The following is a 25,124-nucleotide window of genomic DNA, read 5'->3' as shown; positions in this document are numbered from 1 at the left end:
GCATTTCACCATTTGTCAAATGTACCAAAGTACTATAATACCCATTATTTACATATGAAGTAGTTCACGTCAACAGATATTTTCTTTAAATTGAGAACACGTTTTCTTTGTGCAATCTTACTTATGTACATGTGTTTTTGTTATTAGTACAGCAGTGTACTATAAATTTTATTCGTCCTTTATTTGAAAAAGGTATCTCGAACAAATACAGTATATCAAGTATGGATTTACTTTTATAATTATAACAAAAACGCAAAGGACTGTCTTTTCCAAGGGATCGATAAAATTAAATGAATTGCAATATCATTTAAATACTTAGCGCAATAAATTTAAGAAGTGATGTACTTTATTTTCCCTTTGGTGTAACATGAAAACAGCTTTCATTTGTCATCATAATTTTCAAAAAGTTTTTCCAGTCATTTCATTCCCATTTCCCAGGGTTCGAAATGACTTTGGTCACGAAGCCTTATTGAATTTTCGAAATTGTCAAAATGGGTAGCATTCTGAAAAAGACTGGAGACCACCTGCACTAGGCGTTTCTTATTTCCCCGATCCAGGAGATTCATGTTTTTTAAAATATAAGGATATGTGAAAAAATACCTCTTTGTCAGTCTACCGTTTCGAGTGCACCCTTGCAAGTCTGTTACGGGGCAAGTTCTCCACATCATTTAGATAATAAGGAAACCCAGAGCGATGAGATTGCGAGTATTCCTAGGATGTCCACCAACAAGCGCAATACCATTTTCTGGATCAATTCCAACAAACATCAAGTTAGCGAACAGCCAAATTGTCAAATTCCAGCAGAGAAGCACAGAATTACACTTGCTGTTCAATCATAATGTAGTTCTTCGTTAACACTATCACGACCATGGCAAAGGGCATTCGAACGACAATTCCAGTAATTCGGCAAACGCATATTCAAGTAGACCACTCCACTTACCCTATGACTTCCTTGATCGACCTCGACTTATTTTACTATCGTTACTCACACTATGTAAATATCCTGTTAATCTCTGTGCGAAAGCTACTATCACTTACTAAACGAAAGCACTGAATCCGCTATATCTGGCTATTAAAATAACTTCCTTGCACAATACTAATGCTGATACTAAATACATGCACGAGCTCAAGATTTTAAGTTTCCCTTTCAGTGTACGCGAAACTACTTTTACTTGTGCATTAATATACTAAAAACAGTAAGTGACTGCGGTGGGGCGGGCCCCTCTTCTGTAACAAAACAATGTGTTGCTTTTTTCGAAAACAAAATTTAATTCACATACCTCATTATTTAATGGAGGGCACGATCGTAACGAAAGTGCATTTCCTACTTTACCGACTTCTTTATTTATTATTATTTTTTAAAGTTTTTCTTTTTATATACTTCTCCCTAACAAAAGTCATTAAACAAGATTCAAACAATAAGAATGAAGATTCTGTATAAAACAATGTATTTTTCATGAAAAAGATGGAGAGTAGTGAAAAGAGCACATTCCTTTCTTTTAATGTTTGTGCGTTTCTGCTCTAGAAAGTTTTTTTTTAATATTTTAATCTCATTTTTTTATATATTTCTTTTCTGTTTCAAAACTTGTAATGACCTTCAACGTTTTGTTAATGGGATTAATGGAATTCTAATTATGCAATTAATTGAGTCTGTTAATGGTACTTGTATAAAAAGGCTGAAGACTAATAAGCTATCAATAAGCTTACTTTCCCCCTAATTTTAGTTAGGGGAAAGTAAGCTAGTACTCGTACAGGACTGAATCCATGCCTAACACGTGCGGACATTGCTCCTTAAAGCTCTTCAAACAGAGAAGTTTTTCCTGATTTATTTTCTGCTTTATTAGTTTAAATTGTCATATTAACTTATTTTCTAGAGTAGCTTTATATTCCTAGTTACGATACTTAGTTTAAAGTTTAACTTAGACAGAGATTTTGTAGATATTACTTAGTATCGGTAACGGTATCAAATCCACGTGTCACAAACCAATTTTTTTTTAACCAAATTTAGTCGATTTATTAACCAACTGTTATATCAAATTATCTTCTATAAGTAGATTATAGACCTAGTCAGGATCCTTAGTTTATTCTAAATTGAGATAGCGAGATTTGGAAGCTAATCAATACTTACGAGTCCGTAGAAATACCGTTCGTGAATTCCCGCCATTTTTACACGATAGCATAAGCTTAGTGTCGTATAGTGCATAATATAATATTGTCAATTAATCAGTAAATCTATTAATCTTGATAAACTTTATTGTCAATTAAATTGTACTTTTAACTATATATATATATATATATATATATATATATAACGACTTAATCGTAACAAATAATTAATACATAACTATAGTGGTACACGTGATACGGAAGTTGTATAAAGGGAACTCGTAGAAAACACTAGATACCGAAAAAAATATATATATAACATAACTGTTTTGGGATATAACTTAAGGATTTAATTTTTGTTTTGAATTTTATTGAATTAAATCGGAATCATGACTCTGACCAGAGCAGCAAAGCAAAAGGCTCAAGCTAATGGGAGTGCTGTGGTTCAGGGGAGAACTGAGGGGGGCAGTTGCCCTCTGAATCACAGTCTATTAAAATGCACTGTTTGCTTGATGTTTGCGGAGCAGTCGGGTACGGGACATGATATTGCCAAGGGGGATGTCTTTGTGTGTGCACGATGTAAGGAGTGCAAGGAAATCAGGCGACAACTCAGCGTTGTTATGGGCCTTTATGAGAGCTTGAAGGACAGGGTGGATGCCCTCGAAGGAAATAAATTGAGGGGCCCATCAAGCTCTCAGCTGCCCACATCAACGCCAGAGCTTGCACTTGGTCATCAGGCAACACAGAAGCAGCCCCCTAGGCAGAATGCGCTGGTCCCACAGTAACTAGTAGTTGTTGGTGACTCTATTGTCAGGGAAACGGGGAACATACTTTGTAAAAAGGATAGGTGGAATAGGACCAGGGTATGTCTGCCAGGGGCAAAGGTTGATGACGTTGTAGAGCGGATATCATCTTTTAAGGGCACAAAAGGTGATATAGTTGTACACGTTGGCACTAATGATATTAAGAGTAGGAGACCGGCGGAATTACTTAGCAAGTACAGGTCACTGTTGAAAAAAAGCCGTGAATTAGGGTTGAACTTGAAAGTGTCTGCAATTCTGCCCAGACACGATAGGAGGGAGTATATGATGAGAGCCTTGTCGATCAATTCGGCCCTGGAGGGATTGTGCAAGGCTCAAGGGGCAGAATTTTTTTCAGCCTGGACTGTACTTGTTAACAGGAGAGATTGCTTCTACAGGGATGGGATACACTTAAATAGAAAGGGTGCAAGAATTTTTGCTGATGCTGTCGAGGCAGTGTTAGGTGGGTCGGAAAACTGCTAGTTGGGGGGATACAAGGACTAATAGATTAACAGTAGCCACTGGCAGAGGTGGAAGTGATTCTTGCACTGCTTCTATTGAAATGAGCAGAAGTCTGAAAAACAAGATGCAGGATATTTCAGAGACTGCTGGTAGTCATTGCGGTACAAGTAAACACATGGGTTGTGTTAGGGTAGCTAAGAATAGAAACAGGTGCATGTATACCTGCGTGTACACCAATGCTAGGAGTTTGGTAAATAAATTTGATGAATTTGAGGTATTGCTCAAAACATCAAAGGCAGATATTGTTGGGATATCAGAGACGTGGTGTCACACAGATATAAGTAATGCGGAACTGGAATTTGGGAAATACAATGTGTATAGAAAGGATAGACAGGACAGGAGGGGTTATGCTATTAATTAAGAAACACATAAAGTCCAAGGAAGTGAAGCCAGTCGACATCGATGGACAGGGCAGTGTCGAGTCAGTTTGGTGTGACATAAGCATAGGGAAATCAAAATTGAGAGTAGGAATGTGCTATAGGCCTAATGACTCTGATGAGTATAATAAGATATTGTACAGGGAAATAGAGTGGGCCAGTAAATCAGAGAGTCTTATAATGGGGGACTTTAATTTCCCAGATATTGACTGGAATTTGTGGGTTGGTCACTCGCACACTAGCAAGGCTTTTGTGGATTTATTGGATGATTGTTTTCTACATCAGCATGTTCGTGAGGCAACAAGAGGGAGCAATACTCTTGATCTGATTATCAGTAGTGATTCTTCTTGCATTAAGAACCTGCAGATAAATGAACCATTAGGTGGCAGTGATCACAGTGTGTTGAAGTGGGATTTACTCAAGGAGGTAACTACCATCAGAGGTAAAGGGAAGGGTTTTTGTTTTCGTAAAGGCGACTATGATGGTCTGAGACAGTATTTAAATTCTATACAGTGGGACCAACTGATGATGTTACCAACAGCAAACTCAAAATGGGAAGCATTCAAGGAACTAATCTTGGAGGCTACCAGGCTTTACATACCAACTAAGAAATATTGTTCAAGGTTTAGGCCTAAATGGTTGTCAGATGAACTAATGAGACATGTGGCAGAGAAGAAAAATGCATGGGATACATACAAATTAATGGGTGATATGGAAGCCTATGATAGATATAAGTTGGTCTGTAACCAAGTCACAAAGGAGATTAGGCAGGCAAAGGCAGACTATGAAAAATCCTTGGCAAAGGATGCAAAGAAAAACAGAAAAGAGTTCTTTACATACTTGAACTCGAAAAGGAAAGGGATGAATCAGATTGGTCCACTGTATTGATGGTTCAACAGTTGAGGATCCTGCTCAGGTGGCTAACAATCTAAACGAGTATTTTGCATCTACATTCACGCATGAGGAGTTATTCAGGAAGGAGAATGATGTAGGTAAAGTAAACATTGGCAGTGAGCTGGATGATTTTGTAATAACTGAGAGGAAAGTGGAGGAGAGATTGTTGAGGATAAACATAAAAAAGGCACCTGGGGTGGATGGGATCTATCCAGTTATATTAAAGGAGGCAGCAAAGGAAGTATGCAAACCCCTAGCCATAATTATGAGAGCTTCTTTGGACTCAGGGGAGGTACCCATAGACTGGAGATGTGCAAATGTAACCCCAATTCACAAAGGAGGATCAAAGGCTGACACAAGTAATTATAGACCTGTTAGTTTAACTTCTGTTCCAGGTAAATTAATGGAGGCACTGGTTAAAGAAGCACTGCAGGATCATCTAGACAAGAATTCAGTTATAGCTCAGACGCAGCATGGTTTTGTTAAGGGCAGGTCTTGCCTGACCAATTTGATTGGATACTATGATGTAGTCACAAAAGAACTGGATGCAGGGAATAACTTTGATATTATATATTTGGATCTTAGAAAGGCTTTTGATACTGTTGCACATGGAAGACTGCTGCACAAATTGGAGCAGTGTGGCATTGGAGGCAAATTGCTGCTATGGATAAGGGGATGGTTGAGTGGCAGAAGACAGAGTGGTAATCAATGGACACTGCTCAACGTGGACTAATGTTATTAGTGGAGTTCCTGAAGGTTCAGTGTTGGGTCCGTTGTTGTTTTCGGTGTTTATGAATGATATTGATGATGGGATATCAAGTTTAATGTCCAAGTTTGCAGATGATACAAAGGTTGGCAGGGTCGTTAAGGACAATACTGACGCTATGCTGCTGCAACAGGATCTGGAAAGGTTGAACAGATGGGCTGAGAGGTGGCAAATGAGGTTTAACATCGACAAATGTAAAGTGCTGCATATGGGAAACAGTAACCCCAGAGCAACGTATCAACTCTGCGGTACTACACTGACAGTGGTGGAGAATGAAAAGGACCTGGGGGTAATTGTGCAGGCAGATATGAAGTTCTCTGAGCAGTGCAGACGAGCTGCAAGAGTAGCTCATGGTGTCTTGTCAATGATATACAGGAATTTTTCTAGCAGGGATAAGGAGGTGATTATTCCCTTGTATAAGGCAATGGTAAGGCCACATCTTGAGTACTGTATACAGGTCTGGAGGCCTCATTTCAAGAAGGATGTAGAGCTGCTGGAACGGGTACAGAGAAGGGCAACAAGATTAGTAAATGGAACAAAGGGTTGCTCTTACGAAGAAAGGCTTAAGTTTTGCAAATTACAGAGTTATAGCATTAGCATTAGCAATAGCATTAGCATAGGCACATGATGCAAGAAAGCAAGCTTATATAGCATCAGCCAAAAAAAAAAAAAAATAAATAAAACCCTTCTCATTTCACCCATCCACTCACTCCAAATGTTTCTCCCTTGAATCTATTTAAGCTATCAAGTTCTACAAGAACAGATGGAAGTTTGTTCCAGAAATCAACCACCTGTTGGCTAAAAGCAAATTCCGCACATCTACCCTACAACTGTCTATCCTCAAATTGAATTTATGCTGTCTCAGGTGATTATTCTGAGCAAGAGGAAGAATTCCATCAGCACTGAGCATGCTAAAACAATTCAAGGCTTTATATACACCTCAATCAGATCACCTCACAGGTGCCTAGTCTCCAGACACTGTAATTTGCAAAATTTAAGCCTTTCTTCGTAAGAGCAACCCTTTGTTCCATTCACTAATCTTGTTGCCCTTCTTTGTACTCGTTCCAGCAGCTTTACATCCTTCTTAAAATGAGGCCTCAAGACCTGTATACAGTAACCAAGGTGTGGTGGCCTGACCATTACCTTATACAAGGGGATAATCACCTCCTTATTCCTGCTAGAAAAATTCCTGTATATCAGGAGTGGCCAACTTAATTTGTGATGCGATCTACTTTTTTCCTTCAAAATGTCCTGTGATCTACCATCTCAAAAATTTCATTGCACAAGGTGCACAAATCAAGGGATGACTGTATATTTAAAATTTGCCGTGATCAACCGAAATTAAATCTGCGATCTACGTAGACCGTGATTGACTCATTGGCCAAGCCTGCTGTATATCATTGACAAGACACCATGAGCTACTCTTGCAGACCGTTTGCACTGCTCAGAAAACTTTATATCTGCCTGCACAATTACCCCCCCCCAGGTTCTTTTCATTCTTTATCACTGTCAGTGTAGTACCACACAGTATCACCTGCTTCCCATATGTAGTACTTTACATTTGTCAATGTTAAACTTCAACTGCCACCTCTCAGCCCATCTGCTCAACTTTTCTAGATGCTGTTGGAGCAGTGTACTGTCATTAGTGTCATTAACAACCCTGCCGACCTTCGTTTTGTCCACAAACTTGGACATTAAGCTTGATATACCATTATTAATATCATTAATAAATACAGAAAACTACAATGGGTCCAACACTGAACCCTGGGGATTTCCACTAATAACATTAGTCCACAAAGAGCAGTATCCATTGATTACCACTCTCTGTCTTCTCCTACTCAACCATCCCTTTTCCATAGCAGCAATTTGCCTCCAATGCCACACTGCTCCAATTTGTGTTCACTGCTCAAAGTTGTCTTTAATGGAAACTCAATGTTCGGAGGTGGCTGTTTCAACAAGGTGGTTTCTAGAATGAAGTCTCTTCACCATTTTTGGTGATCCTGCAATTGATTCCAAGTATTTTTGGATCATAAATGGTGACATTGTAAATGAAAATAGCTTTAATTATTTTTCACAGAGAATGAGAGTTCTAACTTCCAGCATCTATGATAGCTATTTCTCAATATTTTTGTTTTAAGCACAAGCCAAATAACAATAAAAAATTATCTTATTTGAGAAAATATTAGTTATTTATTACTGATATCACCTTCTCTCTTATCTGGAACAGACCTGGCCAATATGGCATTCTTTCATGCTTTGTCTGGAAAAGCATAAAAAAATTACCTGAGGAAGCCCATAAAAGTATTACCATGATACTGCCCCAGCTATTATTTTACAGTGAGCACAATTAAGAATGTTTTTGTGCTCAGTAAATCTCTAAACAGAATCCCTGATTACACACATAAGATACCAGTAAAATAATTTAATTTCATTACATTACATTACTTAATCTTGTTATTTAATATTTTACTATATAACTGGAAAAAAAAAAAAAAAAAGTATTTGAATGTAGATTTGAAGCTAACTAATAATCATAAAGGGTTCCCCCCCTCACATTTGTATTTTATTTACCAATTAAGAGTGAACCAATAGGATTCCAAGACTGAGTATTGGGATCAAAGACATGGCATCGAGTAATACCTCTCTGACCATTCCAGCCACCAACAACGTAGATCTTTCCTTCCAGAGAACAGACTCCTAAATAACAGTTTGGAGACTAGGCACCGGCGAGGTGATCTGATAGAGGTGTATAAGGCTTTGAATGGTTTGAGCATGCTCAATGCCAATGGGATTCTTCATCTTTCTCAGAATAATCACCTCAGAGGGCATAAATTCAAATTGAGGAAGGACGGATGTCGGATAGATGTGCGGAAATTTGTCTTTGGCCAGCGGGTGGTTGGTTGGTGGAACCGACTTCCATCACTTGTTGAAGTCGATAGCCTAAACAAATTTAAAGCTCAACTGGACAGGTATTTCGAACGAACGGAGGGGTGAAATGGGAGTGGTTTTTTTTTTTTTTTTTGGCTGATGCTGAATAAGCTTGCTTTCTTGCATCATATGCCTCTGCTAATGCTAAACTAGGAGAGTATCGATATAATAATTCAAATGCTGTTAATTGTTCAAACAGGGTGTTTCACTTAATCTGATTCGATGTCTTCAAGAGGCGATAAGTATTCTTATTTTATTCTTATATATAAGAATATATTTTATTTTTTTATATTCTTATATTTTATTATAAGAATATAACAAAATAAGAATAAGAACTTAATTACAAAATTATTTATTAATATGTAGGAAAGACAGCTACCATTCAGATAAGAAGTTCTATGAATCAAACGAAAACTTATGGAAGAATTTATATTAATATCGTTGGAAGCAGTAACCAAACTGAACACCTGCCACTGATTCAGTAAGTATATCCTTCTTCATAAAGTTAATAAAATAAATAAATTTTCGTTTATACTGTGGATGGTCCAGGCCAGAAGGGTTTAAAACTTCATTGAAACTTCATTGTAGCCGGTTCACTAGCACAACAGCTAACATTCGGCGTGCACTTTTTGTGAACTGAGTATGCTTCGGAATGCGAGAATTTGCGACTGCATGTTACCACAGCCAACCCTTCCCACCCCAATAGTGGGGTTTTGTAGAAGTAATGGAAATATAGGAGTGGCGGAGTTGGAAAAGAAGACTACGTCGGAAAATTTCACTGATGAGCCACTCTTTCCGAATATAAAATTACATATAACTCTGGGCCCATTTCGCCACTAATGCTACTCTAATGTTATGTCACTGAATACAGAGCCTGTTTACTAGAAAAATTGACCACCAAGTTATGCCTGGCGACACAGATTCCAAAGTCTCATGGACTAGACAAATGTTTATAATCTTTGGAGGAAACGCTACGAGGGGTAGAGGTTTATCCAATCTTCGTAATCGTGATGGAAAGCGAAATGTTATGTCGGGCTCCAAAATTCACAATTTGAGTAGCCATACCCATTATTTACATATGAAGTAGTTCACGTCAACAGATATTTTATTTAAATTGAGACAACCTTGCAAAAACATTTGCATGTACAGAAATCAGGGGCTTTCTGATAATTTAATTAAGCTTATTCCAATCAGGTTAGTAAAATTGGATTTTACAATCTTTTGAGCTGAATTTCAAGTTTGTAAAATACTTCGAAATGAACAAACTACAAAAAGGGGCATTATCTGCCTTTTTTGTAGTTTGTTGTAGTAGCATTAAAAAAAACATTTAAATGTGCGCAAACATTTAAACTAATTCTGCTTTCGTTATATACACTTATGATGCTACCTCTTATAAAAGGCAAGGAAATAAAACCACCAAAATAAAAGAACTCCAGAAATATTAGACTGTATCAGGCTAAAAGAACTCCAGAAATACTAGACTGTATCAGGCTAGTAGACTTAAATGAAAACAAGACTGCAAAAATGACCTTCACAAATAAAATAAATCCCAATAAAATATCAATATACGTGGACGACATCCTAGTCGAAAAGGTTCAGTCACATGTTAATCTTGGACTCAAGTGGGACGAAGGGATGAACTTATTTCCGCACTTTGCTTACATCTGTACGAACACATGCGGCGCTCTGGACAACCAGGCAAGAGCCAAGCTCACCAGTATTTGAAAGTTTAATGAAGCAGCATAACAATAATAGATGTGTTATGCCTATTCCCTTATATGCGTCACAAATCTGGTCTTCAGCTCCTGAAAGCAGTATCACGGCTTTCCTTGGGCTTGAATACTGGCTCTTGAGATGGCTATACAGAATTTCAGCTAAGCCTTTTACCATCTCAAGAGCTATATTATACTTCAATCTAGACGTCATCCCCTGGAGGAAAATGACCACCACAAGGAATATAATGATATTTGTTCAGATCTTAACGGGAAGGCTGGATTCACCGAAAGCCAGAGTCTGGATAAATACATACCCGGAGAAAAACAAAGACGTGTTGCAGATAAGGAAACGCAACTCACGGCCACATTTTCACGGTTGGATAGCCTTGCAAGATTCTTTCCAGCAAACACAATAAAGCTATTTAATAACCTAAATATAAAACCTGAAAAGCTTTGCACAAGCAAATCATATAGAAAAGAAGTGCTCGAAAACTTCTACCTACAGACACAGGTGTACATATTAAGCACAATGGGCTTCCAGACAGGAACTGGAGGGCACGAAGCCCGATCTTATTAAGAAATATTATACTTCAAGATACGTCTGACCCTACCCACTCTACTCCTAAGAAGAAACCGACTGCTGAAAACAGTAAAATGAACTTTTAAGTTTATATCCTGTATTATATTGTGTTATATTGTATTTTTTTTGTACCTGAAGTTACGTCGCTTACTTCCCACATGCTGTTCTGCCGTGAATATCTGTGCGAATGTAAATATGATGAATCTCCCATTACTTTGTGTCAAATCAGTTGTTATGCTTAAAATGCAGAAGTATTAAGTACTCGTTTATATTTATTAATTACAGTAAATCTGAAGCAAATTACAAGTTATTACATGTATCGTATAATTCTGATAAGAAATAAAGATAATAATATTGAATATAAATAAATAAACTTTTGATGTAAATTTATTCTAGTTCACAGTTAATCATATTTGTTTTCAAAGTACTTTGCAATAACTATTAATAATAAAAATGCTTTATTTAATTTAGGGGCCATTTCACATTTAACTTTAACCCGTGCGAGTTTAAGTTCCTCACCCCCTCAGAGCACATCGCAACAAGAGCTATGACTTCTCCCATTATTATGTAAATTTTTCGTACAAGTCCCCCCCCCCACCTGCTCCCAAACTGTAACGCATTTTAAGAATTTATCTACCCTCCTCTTCCTTATTCTACTCTCCTGATCAACAATATCAAAAAAAAAAAAGTTTTTAGTTTAGGGCCATTCACATATTACTTAATGGATTTTTTATTTTTCTCCTGCTTTATACAAAGTACAATTCTTAATAGCATCGACCCAAACTTTCCTAGTATTATAATGTAACGAAATAGTCCACTTCAAATTATATTATTTTTATTAAGTAAGATTCGTAAGCATAATACACTTTATACGACTACAACTCCCCACACCTACCTTATAAGGATTACAGAAGTTAGCGACAATTCAATCATGCCCCAGAAGGCACCGTTATTAATTCTCTACAGTTCAATCTAAAAGCGTGCAGTAATCACTAGGCCTAAACAGCATCCTGAAATTTTATCAAAATAGTTTAGAGAAATAATGCATAGCACTTACCTGTAATTTCATGTGGTGAAAATAAGATAAAACACTATATTAAAGAAGAAATGTTTTTAAGATTAAATATTTTTTATTCTATGGATTAAACAAATTAGCACCACCTCATTCGAGAAATATCAACACACTAATTGAAGCATTATTTAACTTCGATTAACTATAGCGCCCTCTTACATCCTGTAATATTTTTTAATAATTATTTTAGCGTGACCATATTTCGCTTTTATACAAACAAAAGGTAAACACGATTCTTTTAAGTGCTGTTAAAAATTTAGATTGTTAATAACTCATAATTAAAATAGCCATCTGGATTTTAATCAACCATTGTTAGATGATAAGGGCAAAAGATATGAAAAATATGGTACCTTGTTTCTGATCTCAGGAAAATGCTAATAGATAATATGAAATTTTTAATGAGTAATGAATAATTACACTAGTCCATCAAGTACAAAGCAAAGCAGTGGATGATAGTCAAACAACTGCAAAACGTTAAAAAAAAGGGGTGGGGATACTATTTCTCATTGGTGGTACGAGTGAAATTATTGTTTCTACATCTACTTAAGTCAATGCAATAATTTTAGGAGTGACGATTTTTTGTTTCCACGTAACATTGTAATCTAGGCGTATCCTAGCGGTTTAGCAGCTTGTTGTAATAGGCTTTTAGGAGCATCAGCGACTAAGGTCATATTGCTCCGTGTATACTGTCTGCAAATTACGTGTGTTCTGTGGTCGATTTTCTGTTTGCTGGACGAAAAACCCAAGTTTCCGGGAGAAAAACCAAGCTGCCCTCGCCTGATACCGACTGGCTCAGCCCCGTTGTGAAAAAGACCCATAAAAATTCCTCTCGTCTTCGATGGGACTCGAACTTGGGTCTTTTTTCACCCGGTGTGAGGAGGACGGCGATTTTAGCAACTGTTCTACGCACGAGGACTGTTGACGCTGAGCGACAGTACTAAGTGGCTGGAGGACTGTCATTGAATGTCAGTTTTCCAGCCGTGGAGAACTTTCATTCAATGTCAGATTTCCATCCGTGGAGGACTGACACCGTGTCTTCGGCGTCGTCAACGCTCCCGATTCCATTGTACTAAAAAAATTACCAACTGGGCCCTCGACCAACTGCATATGTCTTCAACGAAAATTGTTAATGGTGATTTCAATATCACTCCTCGACTAGCTTGCATTGAATACGATCTCACCTCAGGATTTGTAGCTGTCATTCATTAATATTACTCCTACTAAAGGAATACATAGATAAGATTTCTTGTTTCCCTCTGGCAGTACTAAGTCCACAGCGAAAAACCTGTTATGTGTCCGATCATGAACCAATTTTTGCAACTGTTTGCCCTTCAGATAATTCAAAGAACTGACCTCGATTCTTTAAAGTGGTTCAGGTGTAATTGGTTCAACTATACCTGATTCCCGATTAGCTGATCAATTTATTTCATGCTCGTATGATTATCATATTTTATATAAACTTTAGTGGTGTGAACTGCTAATTGATTTTGTTTTAGAATTTTTTATAATTCTTTTATAACTCTTTTTAGAATTCTTTTATAACTCTTTCTAGAATTTGGTAAGGTGTCATGAACTCTATGAATATTGTTTATTAGAGCGTTATGAATACCGTAAACCATTGAGCTGAATGAGAATGAACTATAAATCTGTATTAATCTGATTGTTTTAGGATCCTTGAGTTATTTTCTTTTGTATAACAATGTGCAAATTATCTGTATATATCCTTGCATACATTCAATGAAAATGAATGCATAATTTGAAATCTGCACGTTGTGCAAAATTATAATACATTTTGCTGTAATATGCATTCTAATTTAAATCTTGTCCTCCTATCTTGTGTGTGTGTGGTATGGTTGTTTATTGGAGCATTAGCTGCTATGGCTATAGTGCGCCTCCCGTCTTTTATCCCGAAATTACTAATTCGTTTAGTGTATATGAATGTGTGGTTCTCGTGGTCATTATGAACGTGCCATAATGACCACAAGCTGTACTATAGTATAAAAATATACAGTACTATACAATAATGATTATTTTCTTAATGCCTCTCTGTCACTATACTGCCGGGATAGGATCGTAATATTTCTTAATCTGTTACCCTCTGGGCCAAGAAATATTGAAATGCTCAAATCAAGTTTCGAATTAAGAATTTTGGTACTCTCCGCATCAGAAAGATGGTATAAAGTTCGACACTATATACGAAACGATTCATCTGCTCTCTAAGAAATTTACCTCTTTTGTCGCCCTTTTCTCTTCTCTTCTACAGAAAAATGAACAGATCGAGAATTCCAAGACCTAATAATTACAAACCTTTTATAATTAATGCAGAGCTATCAATTAAGAATAGCAACATTTACTGTATATAATGGTGTGGTGATTTCTTTCTTTTCGCTGGATGATTTTCTACATTGATTAAGAAAGTAATCATGTAAATTAGAAGACTGGGAGTAGTTTTTCTTCTTGTTTGATGTTATATAATGTTTTGCTGTTTTTGTGCAATGTGATTTTTATGTAGTGGAATGAAAAGAGAAATTACGTAGGTCCGCTACATAAGAATAACATTACATAAAAACAGCAGTGTTTTTTTGTAATGTTAGTTCTTTTATTAAATTGTATAAAAATTTTGGTAGATCTCTCATTAGAGATAATTAACTATTTTATTTTAACTGAACAAATTATTATTTTTTTTTATTCCTCTCAGCTCCTCATATCAGGAAGTGATTCCGGGACAACTGCTTTCTGATCGGATTATCGTAAAACCAGACGTATTTAATGTTATAGAGGTCCGCGTGTTATATGTCAAGTATAACGGATGGTTCACAACTGGGGAAGATTCATGGAAATTCGATTCTGTTGTGTTTGCCGATGAAGAGACTAGAGCTGTAAGGTTAGTTGTCCTTTTAATTTTTTCTCTTTTCATATTTCGATTACGAAGTAATCTACAAGTAAATCGACTTAAATATTTTCTTAATATTGTCTTTGTTTATTTTATTGTGATGAATATTAGAAATGAAGGACACACTATCCACTCAAAAATTTTATTGGTTCAAATAGTTTGTATAATAACGAGTATTCTTCTTTCCACAAGGAGGAAATCAAATAGATATTGATAGTTGAAGGAAGGAACAATAGCATTATTCCAAATTAACAAACTAAAGATCTAGAGTAGGGCAGACGCTTTCCAAACTCTTTTAACACTGAAACATTATGTACGTGCCAAAAATAATTCGACAACCCACGTTTTTCTGGGTAGCATAATTGGTATAAACCGTACTTCCCCATCCTAACCTGGGTGGAAGAGACCTGAGTTCGAATCCCGTCAATGACGCAAGGAATTTTTATGGATCTTTTGCAAAACGTGGCTGAGTTATTCTGTCTCAGGCGAGGGTAGCATAATTTTTCTCCCGGAAACTCGTGTTCTTCGTCCAACAAACAACAAATCGACCACAGAATATATGCAATTTTCAGATATATCATACGAAATACGGCGTAATATGGACTAAGTTGCTAATACGCCTAAAACCCTATAACGACCAATCGACAGCCCACGCTTGCTTGCTCCTTGTCTTTAAATTCAGTAGTATAGATTTCTTTTGGGCCAAAACATATAGACAAGAGTAAAAGGATGTGCAGTATTAAGCAAAAGCTAAACCAAGGTCATCTGAAATCGATTACTTCAGTTATTACCTTTCAAAGAGAACGGATCCAGAGCTTACGGACATCCGAATAAGAAGCACATGAAGAAATAAATGTTGTAAACTTTTAACGTATTACTCAATAATTTTATTTTAATCAATCGATTAGAATATTTCCATCAAACCAGGTTTGGGCCTCATTGTCATCCTCGAATCAGTTACCTGTCAGATGCTTTTTCAAAAGTCAGAACAGACGAGAGTCAGAAGGGAAAAAAGTGAGAACAGCCAGGTAGATGTTCAAGCACCTCCCATCCTTAACGCTGTAAACACTGCTGTGTGTAAACATTAATGTGGAATATGGTTTATTCTTCGTTCAACTTATCGTACCAAGCAACGAATATGTTTCTTGGATATGACTGTCGGACCACCCACACACAGCTCGCAGTCGCTGATCATTTTCTGCAGATTTGTTTGGCGTGCAGAAATCAGATAATTGCTCTCATTTCTTCATTTGTCCACGCTTTGAGTAGGACAGTTATTTTGATTTTACTATCTATTGTCGACAAAGGATTCTTTTCTTCTTGTTACAGCATCCTGTAGCAAGAAAAAAAGAATCCTTACATATAGATTTTATTCAATATGTTGCGATTAACTATTGAGAAAGACGCGGTTTCTTTCTTGAATCATCTGTACTCTGTTTCTTTTCAAACGGGCCATGCATTTGTTATTTAATATAGCTTTAAATTTGGATCCATAATACTGCAATTTTACTTAATATTCTTGTGTGTTCTTTTACATATGTTGTTTTATTTAAAACGTTATTGGCTTATTGTGTGATCCTATCATGACCTCTCTTTCTTTCAAACTCAGTATGTATATGTAAACATCAAGTTAAACGAGAGAGAGAGATACTTTTCTTTAGAAAATGCATGCCATATTGCCAATTTCAATATGGGTTCACCGCAATTATACAGTCTTAATTCGTTCAATCCTTTTGAAGGTCCAAGTATTATAAATGTATTGATATATTATTCTACATAAATACTGAAATTTCACTTTGAAATTATGGAAATTATTTTACATTACTGATATTTGAATTTTGACTACAACAATTAATTATTTAAATATGTATCTAAATAACTAAAGTAACAAATTATTATTTTTTTAATTATTACATGAATGACATAAAAGTTCATAGAATTTTTTTTATTTTACAGATATCACTACAATGGGCCAGAAATTGTGTTACAGTCTGGTGTCGAAAAAGTCATCTTTTCTTAGAATTACCTATATTTTACCACATAATATACAACCATTGTGATCCTGTTTCCTAATAAAACAAAGCTAATCAAAAAAAATATAGATTTGCACCTTTAGAAGTAAAGTTTGTTTCATACATCTAGAATAAATGGTTAATAACCCCCTCACCCAGACTCCTCCTGATATTTAATAAAAATATGAGAAAACACATCGAAGTCAGTTGACCTGACGTAGCCCAGTGGTCAGGAGCGCGAGTGCATAACACGCGCTCCTTGAGTGGACCACGGGGTTCAAACCCGTGACTATTAAATACGATAAATATGTGTATTGACAATTTATTGTAAACTCTACTGACTTGGTTGTTGTGCCGGAGTATAAACAGAAAATTTTTTTTTTGTAGAGACCTTTCTTGCTTGTACTACATTTTTAATTTTAATCAACACACCCCATTGAGTAGGAGAGAGAGAGAGAGAGGTGAATGTACAACAGAACAGTTACTCTGGATATTTATGTAAATAACAAAAATGGCGATGCAATTAAAGGATAATCAAATGGAAGATGTGTGCAGCTTCTTATCATCAGCATAAGTAGAGGCATCCGATGCAAGAAAGCAAGCTTATACAGCATCAGCCAAAAAAAAAAAAAAAACAACTCCCATTTCACCCCTCCATTCGTTCCAAATGCCTGTCCAGCTCAGCCTTAAATTTATTTAGGCTATCAACTTCCACAACAAAAGATGGAAGTATGTTCCACAGTACTCCATGTGGCCTGACCATTGCCTTGTACAACAGGATAATCACCTCCCTCTCCCTGCTAGTAAAATTCCTATATATCATTGGCAAGACTCCATGACCTGCCCTGGCAGCCCGTCTGTACTGCTCAGCGAACTTCATATCTGATTGTACAATTACCCCAGGTCTTTTTCACTTTCCACTTTCCTGAGTGTAGTACCACACAGTTGGTACGTTTCTCTTGTGTTATTGTTACCCATATGCAATACTTTACACTTGTCAATTTTAAACTTCAGTTGTCACCTCTCAGTACATCTCCTCAACTTATCTAGATCCAGTTGGAGTAGCATACTGTCTTTACTGTCGTTAACAACCTTTGTATCATCTGCAAACTTGAACATTAAGCCTGATATACCTTCATCAATATCATTGATGAATACACAAAACAACAATGGGCCCAACACCGAACCCTGGGAAACTTCACTAATAACATTCGTCCACGAAGAGCAGTGTCCATTGATTACCACTCTTTGTCGTCTCCCACTCAACCATTCCCCCATCCATTGCAGCAACCTACCCCCAATGCCACACCGCTCTAATCCGCACAGCAGTCCTCCATGTGCAACAGTATCAAAAGCTTTCCTTAAATCCAAGTATATGATATCAAAATTATTTTCTGCATCCAGTTCCCCCGTGACCACATCATAGCATCCAATCAAACCGGTCAGACAAGACCTCCCCCCAACAAACCCATGCTGTGTCCTAACTACCACTGCAGTCCTGTCCAGATGATCCCGCAATGCCTCCCCAACAAGTGACTCCATTACTTTATCCGGAACACAAGTTAAACCAACAGGTCTATAGCCACCTGCGTCACCCCCGAACCCCCAATGAATTGGTGATATACCCGCACACCTCCAGTCCATGTAGAATCCCCGTAAGTCCAAGGAAGCTCCCACAATTATGGCAAAGGGCCTCTCCACTTCCTTTGCTGCCCCCTTTAATGCAACTGGATAGATCCCGTCCACCCCTGGTGCCTTCCCTATGTTCAACCCCAACAATTTCTCCTCCACCTCGCTCTCAGCCATTACACAATCACCCAGTTCCCTGTCAGAGTTTGATAAACATATGGCACTCCCCTTCTTCCTGAATAACTCCTCATGTGTGAATGTTGATGCAAAACACTCATTCAGTTTATCAGCTACCTGAGCATAATGATCAATAGTCAACCCATCCATGTTAAGTGGCCCAATCTGATTCATCCCCTTCCCTCTAGCGTTCACATAAGTAAAGAACTCGTTGTTGTTGTTTTTTTTTTTTTTTTTGCATCTTCCGCCAAAGATCCCTCGTAATCTGCCCAACCTCCCCCTGTGACCCGATTACAGACCGTTCCATAAGTGCCATAGGCCTCTGTGTCGCCTGATAATCCACATGCATCCCATACACCATTCCCCTCTGCAACGAGCCTCACCAATTCATCTGACAACCATTTAGACCCAAACCCCGAAAAGTATTTCCTAGTTTCAATGAAAAGCTCAGCAGCCTCTAAGATTAAGTCCCTGAGGGCGTTGGCAACATCATCAGCAGATCCCACTGTACAGAATTTAAAAACTGTCTGAGACCCCTATAGTCACCCCTACGAAAGCAAAAGCCCCTCTCCCCCCTGATGGCAGCCACATCTCTAAGTAAATCCCACTTGAGCACATCGTGATCACCGTCACCCAGTGACGGTGATCACGTCAAATTCTGCAAATTCTTAATGTATGAATAATCACCGCTGACCATCAGATAAAGAGCATTTTCCCCCTGGCCGCCTCTCGAACATGCTACTATAGGAAACAGCAGCTTCTTGTCTAAACTCTTTCCCCATTTATCATACCCCATACTGTTGTCGAATAGCGTCATAAATTGAATTCTATGAACAACGGACAAATGCTTCCACCACAGTTTTCATCACTGACCATTGGTCTACTACTTTTTTTACGTCACTAAAAAATATCCAGTAGCAAAACGGATTTTGTGTAACTCAAGCACATAATACATGCTGGGATGAATAATATCATAATGTGTTCTAATTTATGTCGTGTATTTCTCAACTAATCCTCTATTTTATAAATAGGTTATCCTACCAAATGTATTTGGACACTGTCACATTTTGAAAAAAAAAGCTGTTAATTCAAATTAATACGGTGTAGGCTCACATTTGGCAGCTCTAATGACATCTATCAGCCGTGGAGTACTTTCGACCAGATGACGAGTGTATTGGCCGCTCCATAATCCAGCATTTAAATTCATCTCAAAGATATTCAGGACTCGCCTGAGTTGGCTAGGAAATTGCTGGATTTTGTTCTCCTCAAACCAAGTTTTTACATTGCTTGTTGCATGGGATGGAGTGTTATTGTGCTGCAACATGCAAGGTCTCATTTCCATAAAACTGCCAATGTGTTACCACCACTAAATTGTCCAATATGTCACTATACGACTCAGCCTTTTGACGGGTTTTGGCACTTCACCAAACGGAGCAGATCCAAATCTCAATAAGCAGCCCCAACCATGATCCCACCTCTTTCACATACACATATCACTGTAGACACAATATATTGCGGTTGCGACGATCCCGAGGCAGTTTCCATAGCCACACTCAACTGTCTAACCTAAAGACTAATGCAAAAAAAAAAAAAAAAAACCCCTATTATTTTTAGGGCACCCGAATAATGAAATTCATATGCGTGCTGTGTCTGATGTTTGTTAATTGCGTGTGTTCTTTGGTCGATTTGCCTATTTTTCTGGACAAAAAAAAAAAAAAAAAAATCCCAGTTTCTGGGGGGAAAAACCTTATTATCTACACCTAAGACCGACTAACTCAGCCACGGCGTGAAAAAAGCCCATTAAAGTTCCTCGCATCATCGACGGGATTGGAACCCGAGCCTTTTCCACCCAGGGTGGAAGGACGGTGACGATACCACTGTGTACCCGCGCAGACAAAGACTAATGCAATTCATCGATCCAGAGAACCTGTTTTCATTTTTCTACAATCTCAGATCAATGGTCTGGGTACCACTACAAACAACATCTGGTAGTCGCCGATGTGATTTTGGACTACAAAAGACATTTGGCGTTCGTCGATATAATTTAGAGCTTCAAGCAGCAGTTCTTCTACGAGAATCCATTCCCTGCAGCTCCCTTCCGATCGTGAACTTCTTTACCGACGCACTCATGAATATTTAGCGCTCCATGAACACCATCGCTGGTTTCGCTTTAACCACTTCTACATATATGATCTTTAGGCTTTACACACATCTACATGTTGTTGTTAGTTTAGGGATTTATTAGGCGCATCGGTAACTATGGCCATAGTGCGCCAACACACATCTACGTCACCATCGTTTTTATTTCATATTTTAACTACATTGGTTACTGTTAACTTGTGAGGTTTAAACATATGGCTCGTACACAATGAAAAATTAATATGGTATACGATGCCTCTTTGAAACGCAGTAAAGCCCCTGTTCTGCTTGTTCATGACATCCGTATTATCCTCGCAGAGTGCACAGTGGTCATAAACACCACCTTCCAATCCTCTGTGATAAAGGCCTGGGTTAAAATCCCATCAATGGCGCAAAGTAATTTTTTACACAATGGCTGAGTTAGTCAGTCTCGAGCGCTATCAAGTTTTTTTTTATTTTTTTTTTTTTCTTGCGGAAATTCGCCTTTTTCGTCCAACAAAACAGACACACCAACCGGAGAAAACACGCAGTTTACCGAGAAAGAACACACACTTGGGTATTTTTAATGGCATAATATTTTAAAACCTGTTTCTGTTTTACATACATCTAACTCGCACCCTTTACTGCAATAGGAGGGGAGTCCAAATTAAGTTAAATCATAAAATCTGAATATTAAGAATAATATATACTTGTTGGAATTAAACCTTTGTGGAAGAGTATTATTATAAGGGTCAATTATACGATCTTTTCCAAAAGAAAAACATGCCTGTATAATGAGTCATAATCATATCATAATCATGATGACTGCCTAAAATTAGTTACAGTCATGGATAACCCAGGGTTTAATAGAGAAAATGGTCACACTGACAGCAAAACAATTCTCACGACAAGTTTTCATGATTTTTACATTTATCTATAATGATGAAAGGTTTAGGATAAGAAAAAAATCAGATTTTTATTATTTTAAATGGTATCGGAGCTATTCGCTCATATTCAAGTGTTACGTGAATACACACTTTTGCAAGTGTGTTCACGGGCAGATTGGCATATAGTGCGGGTTGAAAGACCCTGGGGATTTCAGCCCACACACACATGCCAATAGGGAATTCGTCCCAATTTATCACCATTCAAGATTAGAGATATTGACTTCAAAGATGTGGCGATCGTGCGGACATTCATGCCTTCCTAGACCAACGCCACTTAAGTTATCCCCTTCTACGATATTCGGTAACTGAAAAGTTCCAAGTTTCTTCCAAATAAAAACATGTCTTTCTCATCTGGTGAGACGTTTCAAGACCGGCTCTCAACTCATCTATGGCGCCTCCGTAGCCAGGTAGGCAGGAGCGGCGGTGCGTAGCACACGCTTCTTGATTAGACCGGGGTTACAGCCCGTGACCACCAAATACGGAGGATGCGGAAAGGTCAGGGAATGACCACTGCATATCCCCGGAGCAATTTGGCCTTAGTTGCTAATTCTCCTAAAAACCAAATAACAACTCAACTCATCTGTAAAGAGAACACTTGCCCTTTAGCCTTGGCTCCAGAGACTCTTTTCTGCACCAAGTCAAACATTTTCTCTTATTGGTAAGAGCGAAGTGAACACAAATCAGTTGCCGTTTCGCATAAATTGCTTTCTTTGATAAGCCTTCTATAAATAATGTACGGCCAGAACGTTTCAGGAATGACTTTATAAGAAAGTTAAAATTGATCTTACCTTCTTTCTCCGCTTCAGAGTAGTTCCCTCTGGCAGCTTTACATGAAACCCTTCTCTTCTGCTATTATGAGAAGCATTTCTTTAGCTGGATTGCTGATATCGATGTCAGCGCACTCAACTATTTGACTTTTTCCAAACACCGAAATCGTGTCCATTTCCTGAAATGGACACGATTTCCTGAAATGGACACTTGAGAAAAGAAAGATGTCAGAGATGGAGTCATCGCTGAAAGTCCTCCCTACATTTGTGTGTGTAGGGAGGACGTTCAGCTAAAATATTCGTTTTTTCCGTAAATTTCCTCACGCCAATAACATGCCAGCTCACATGAGGCAATTCTAAAGGAAAAACCGATCCTTCAGGGAACATCCTGCTCCCCATCCTAGTTGAATTTGACTCATCATAGTACTTCATTAATAGGATGCTCCCTGTGGGTCAACGGAAATAAAACTGGAAAACTATTTTTTATTGCATTGTTTTGCATTGCAAATAAATAGCAATATGCAACATATCTAGAAAGAGAAATACTGTACTCTTTGCGGTGTGACAGCAAGCAAGTTGTACGACAGGAAACTTGAGAGCTTGGTCAGAACTTTGTCTTTCCAAACACAAATTCTTATTTGTGTTTGGAAGGACATCAAAAGTATGTTCTATATTCTATATAAAATGGGTTAAGCCGGAAATTACTGTGAATGCGAAAGAGCTTGCAGTTTTCTGAAATATCTGAATTTATAAATGAAAATATTAGTCTTCACTACTCTTGTTTATACCAGGCTCTTCTATTCGGCTGCATAAAATATTAAAATAGATAAACTTAATGAAACACAAAACTTAATAACTGACACTGAACTCAGAATTTTAGAAATATTTTATTATAGAAAGTTTTTTCAAACAGTCAGCCGACGTGCAAATAACTGGAATTTTCAATTTCACATTAAAATGTTTATCAACAACAAACATAAGCTTCATGCGTGCTACTCAAGACCTACCAGTAAAGGATGTCATCACATCACTTTTTCCTCAGCTATGGGGTATCGCATTTCCATATCACTAAATAAATATCAGTCAGTAGGTCGAAAATAGCAGGGGATGAAGAATTTTCTGTGGAGAAGCTTGCATCTCACGAGAACATAGTTAGTTGAAATATTCAAAATATTCTGATGCACGTGGGATAAAGTTTGGTCTTTGCACACGGATCCAACAATAATGTCCTTTATTCAAAACAGATTTACCGAATGCACGGAAACAAGCAACATGGTGATGATGTTACGGACTGAAAAATATTCCGTTAATGTGCACGCACAGCAGATAATATTTTACAATATCACGTGTCCGACGTCAGTATGACGTACAGCAGCCATAAAACAACTGCTTAAAATAGTCCACGGTAACAAGGCATAGTTTTTCTGTGCATATAGATTCCCGAACTTGGAAAAATGGGATAAACATGAGGCACTGTAGCAACTTTGACCCCCAGAGGTGCTCAGCAGAAATCATTCGTCATCTTTAACATCTGCATCTGCCATTTTCATATTTAGCCGGAAATTCTCTGGGCGGTTACATATCACTGACTCCAACCTTTCTCACGTAGGTCAGGAGGTATCAAAAAGCACATCAAGAAGGAACAGTGATTTCGATGTTTAGCGATAGGCCTACAGGCCTTTTTAAGTACTGGTATTTGTTTAGCTCGCAATCGAAGCACTCCAAAATTGGTAAAAGAAGCTTGGAGATCAGGTTCTCAATGAACTTTGACTGAGTTTATGTAAATATCATTGTACTATACTTATATAATCATATTTAAACTAGAATTTCTTCGTAATTACTTTTGTGAGATAAATCTATTAGCTTTTATTTACAGAACAAGGTACGAGTACACAAGCGTAGCAACTGTAACATTTTGGGAGATAAAAATAAATTATATTCTTAGAAACAGTTTTGCCAACTTGTGCAATTTCGGCGTTCATATGTTTCTGAAAGTCGTTTGATATATCTACATTTTTTTGTTCAAAGAAAGGAGTATTTTAATCTTTTAAATTCAATATGAGTGCCTTTTTGCACAAAAGCAGAAATATAATTGGCATGTTTGGAGAAAGGAAAGTACTAACTCGTAATTACGTGATGTGTCCTCTGAAGAGCAAATTTGTTAATATTTAGCTCATACAATAAATTGAGATGCGCATGGATTAATGAAATCGTCACTAAGATTACATTTACAGGAAAATCCTGTTTAAACCCAGTCAGAAATAAGGAATCTCGAATGTAAAGAGAATATATATACATCAAGAAAAATAATACTGAAAGATTAGTATTTCATATTGAAATTAGGATTTGTTTATGAAAAATTTCAGTTTCCAGCTGTTTTTCAATAATGAAATCTATGTAAAAACATCAAAAATATTTGTAATTATGGTACATTAGATTAGCAATGTACGGTCCGTATGTCCATGATCTGAACGAACATAATAAAAGAATTTAAAAATTTTTGCCAAAAAATTTCTAACAATTATAAGTCGATTTGTTAGAAGGTTTGATATATTTCATCAATATCTTTCGGGAAATTATAACTTATATATCCTTTACAGTCTAGGCAGTAACCTGTCGGATGTTGTTAAATAGAGCACCTAGCAACTCGATTTCCTACCCAACTTTTTTAATTCTAAGAATATACTCGGAGTTCGAATAATGTACTGAGATCAACTGGAGCAAATCATTTGATAAATGGAGTGAGCCCTGTAGCCAACAAGAATTCTACAACTTAGATTCGCCATCAACGCAGTAGGGATAGGGGAGGTCATTAGCGCTA

The 25,124-nt window shown here is 37.4% G+C and overlaps 1 protein-coding gene across 1 annotated transcript in view; it reads left to right on the top strand.

Annotated features, from left to right (window-relative positions):
• The window catches only part of LOC150081592 (inactive pancreatic lipase-related protein 1-like), a 41,658-nt gene extending 24,985 nt beyond the window's left edge, over nucleotides 1-16,673 (top strand). The window contains exons 6-8 of the mRNA XM_090380253.1: nucleotides 8,760-8,874; nucleotides 14,459-14,644; nucleotides 16,610-16,673. Of these exons, the coding sequence (XP_090236379.1) occupies nucleotides 8,760-8,874; nucleotides 14,459-14,644; nucleotides 16,610-16,673 (365 nt within the window). The remainder of the gene's footprint in view (nucleotides 1-8,759; nucleotides 8,875-14,458; nucleotides 14,645-16,609) is intronic.
• Nucleotides 16,674-25,124: the final 8,451 nt, after the last annotated feature.

Source organism: Mastigoproctus giganteus, chromosome 8, assembly GCF_048544385.1.
Source record: "Mastigoproctus giganteus isolate SK-2022 chromosome 8, ASM4854438v1, whole genome shotgun sequence".
NCBI lineage: Eukaryota > Metazoa > Arthropoda > Arachnida > Uropygi > Thelyphonidae > Mastigoproctus > Mastigoproctus giganteus.
This window is presented reverse-complemented; position numbering and strand designations above follow the sequence as displayed.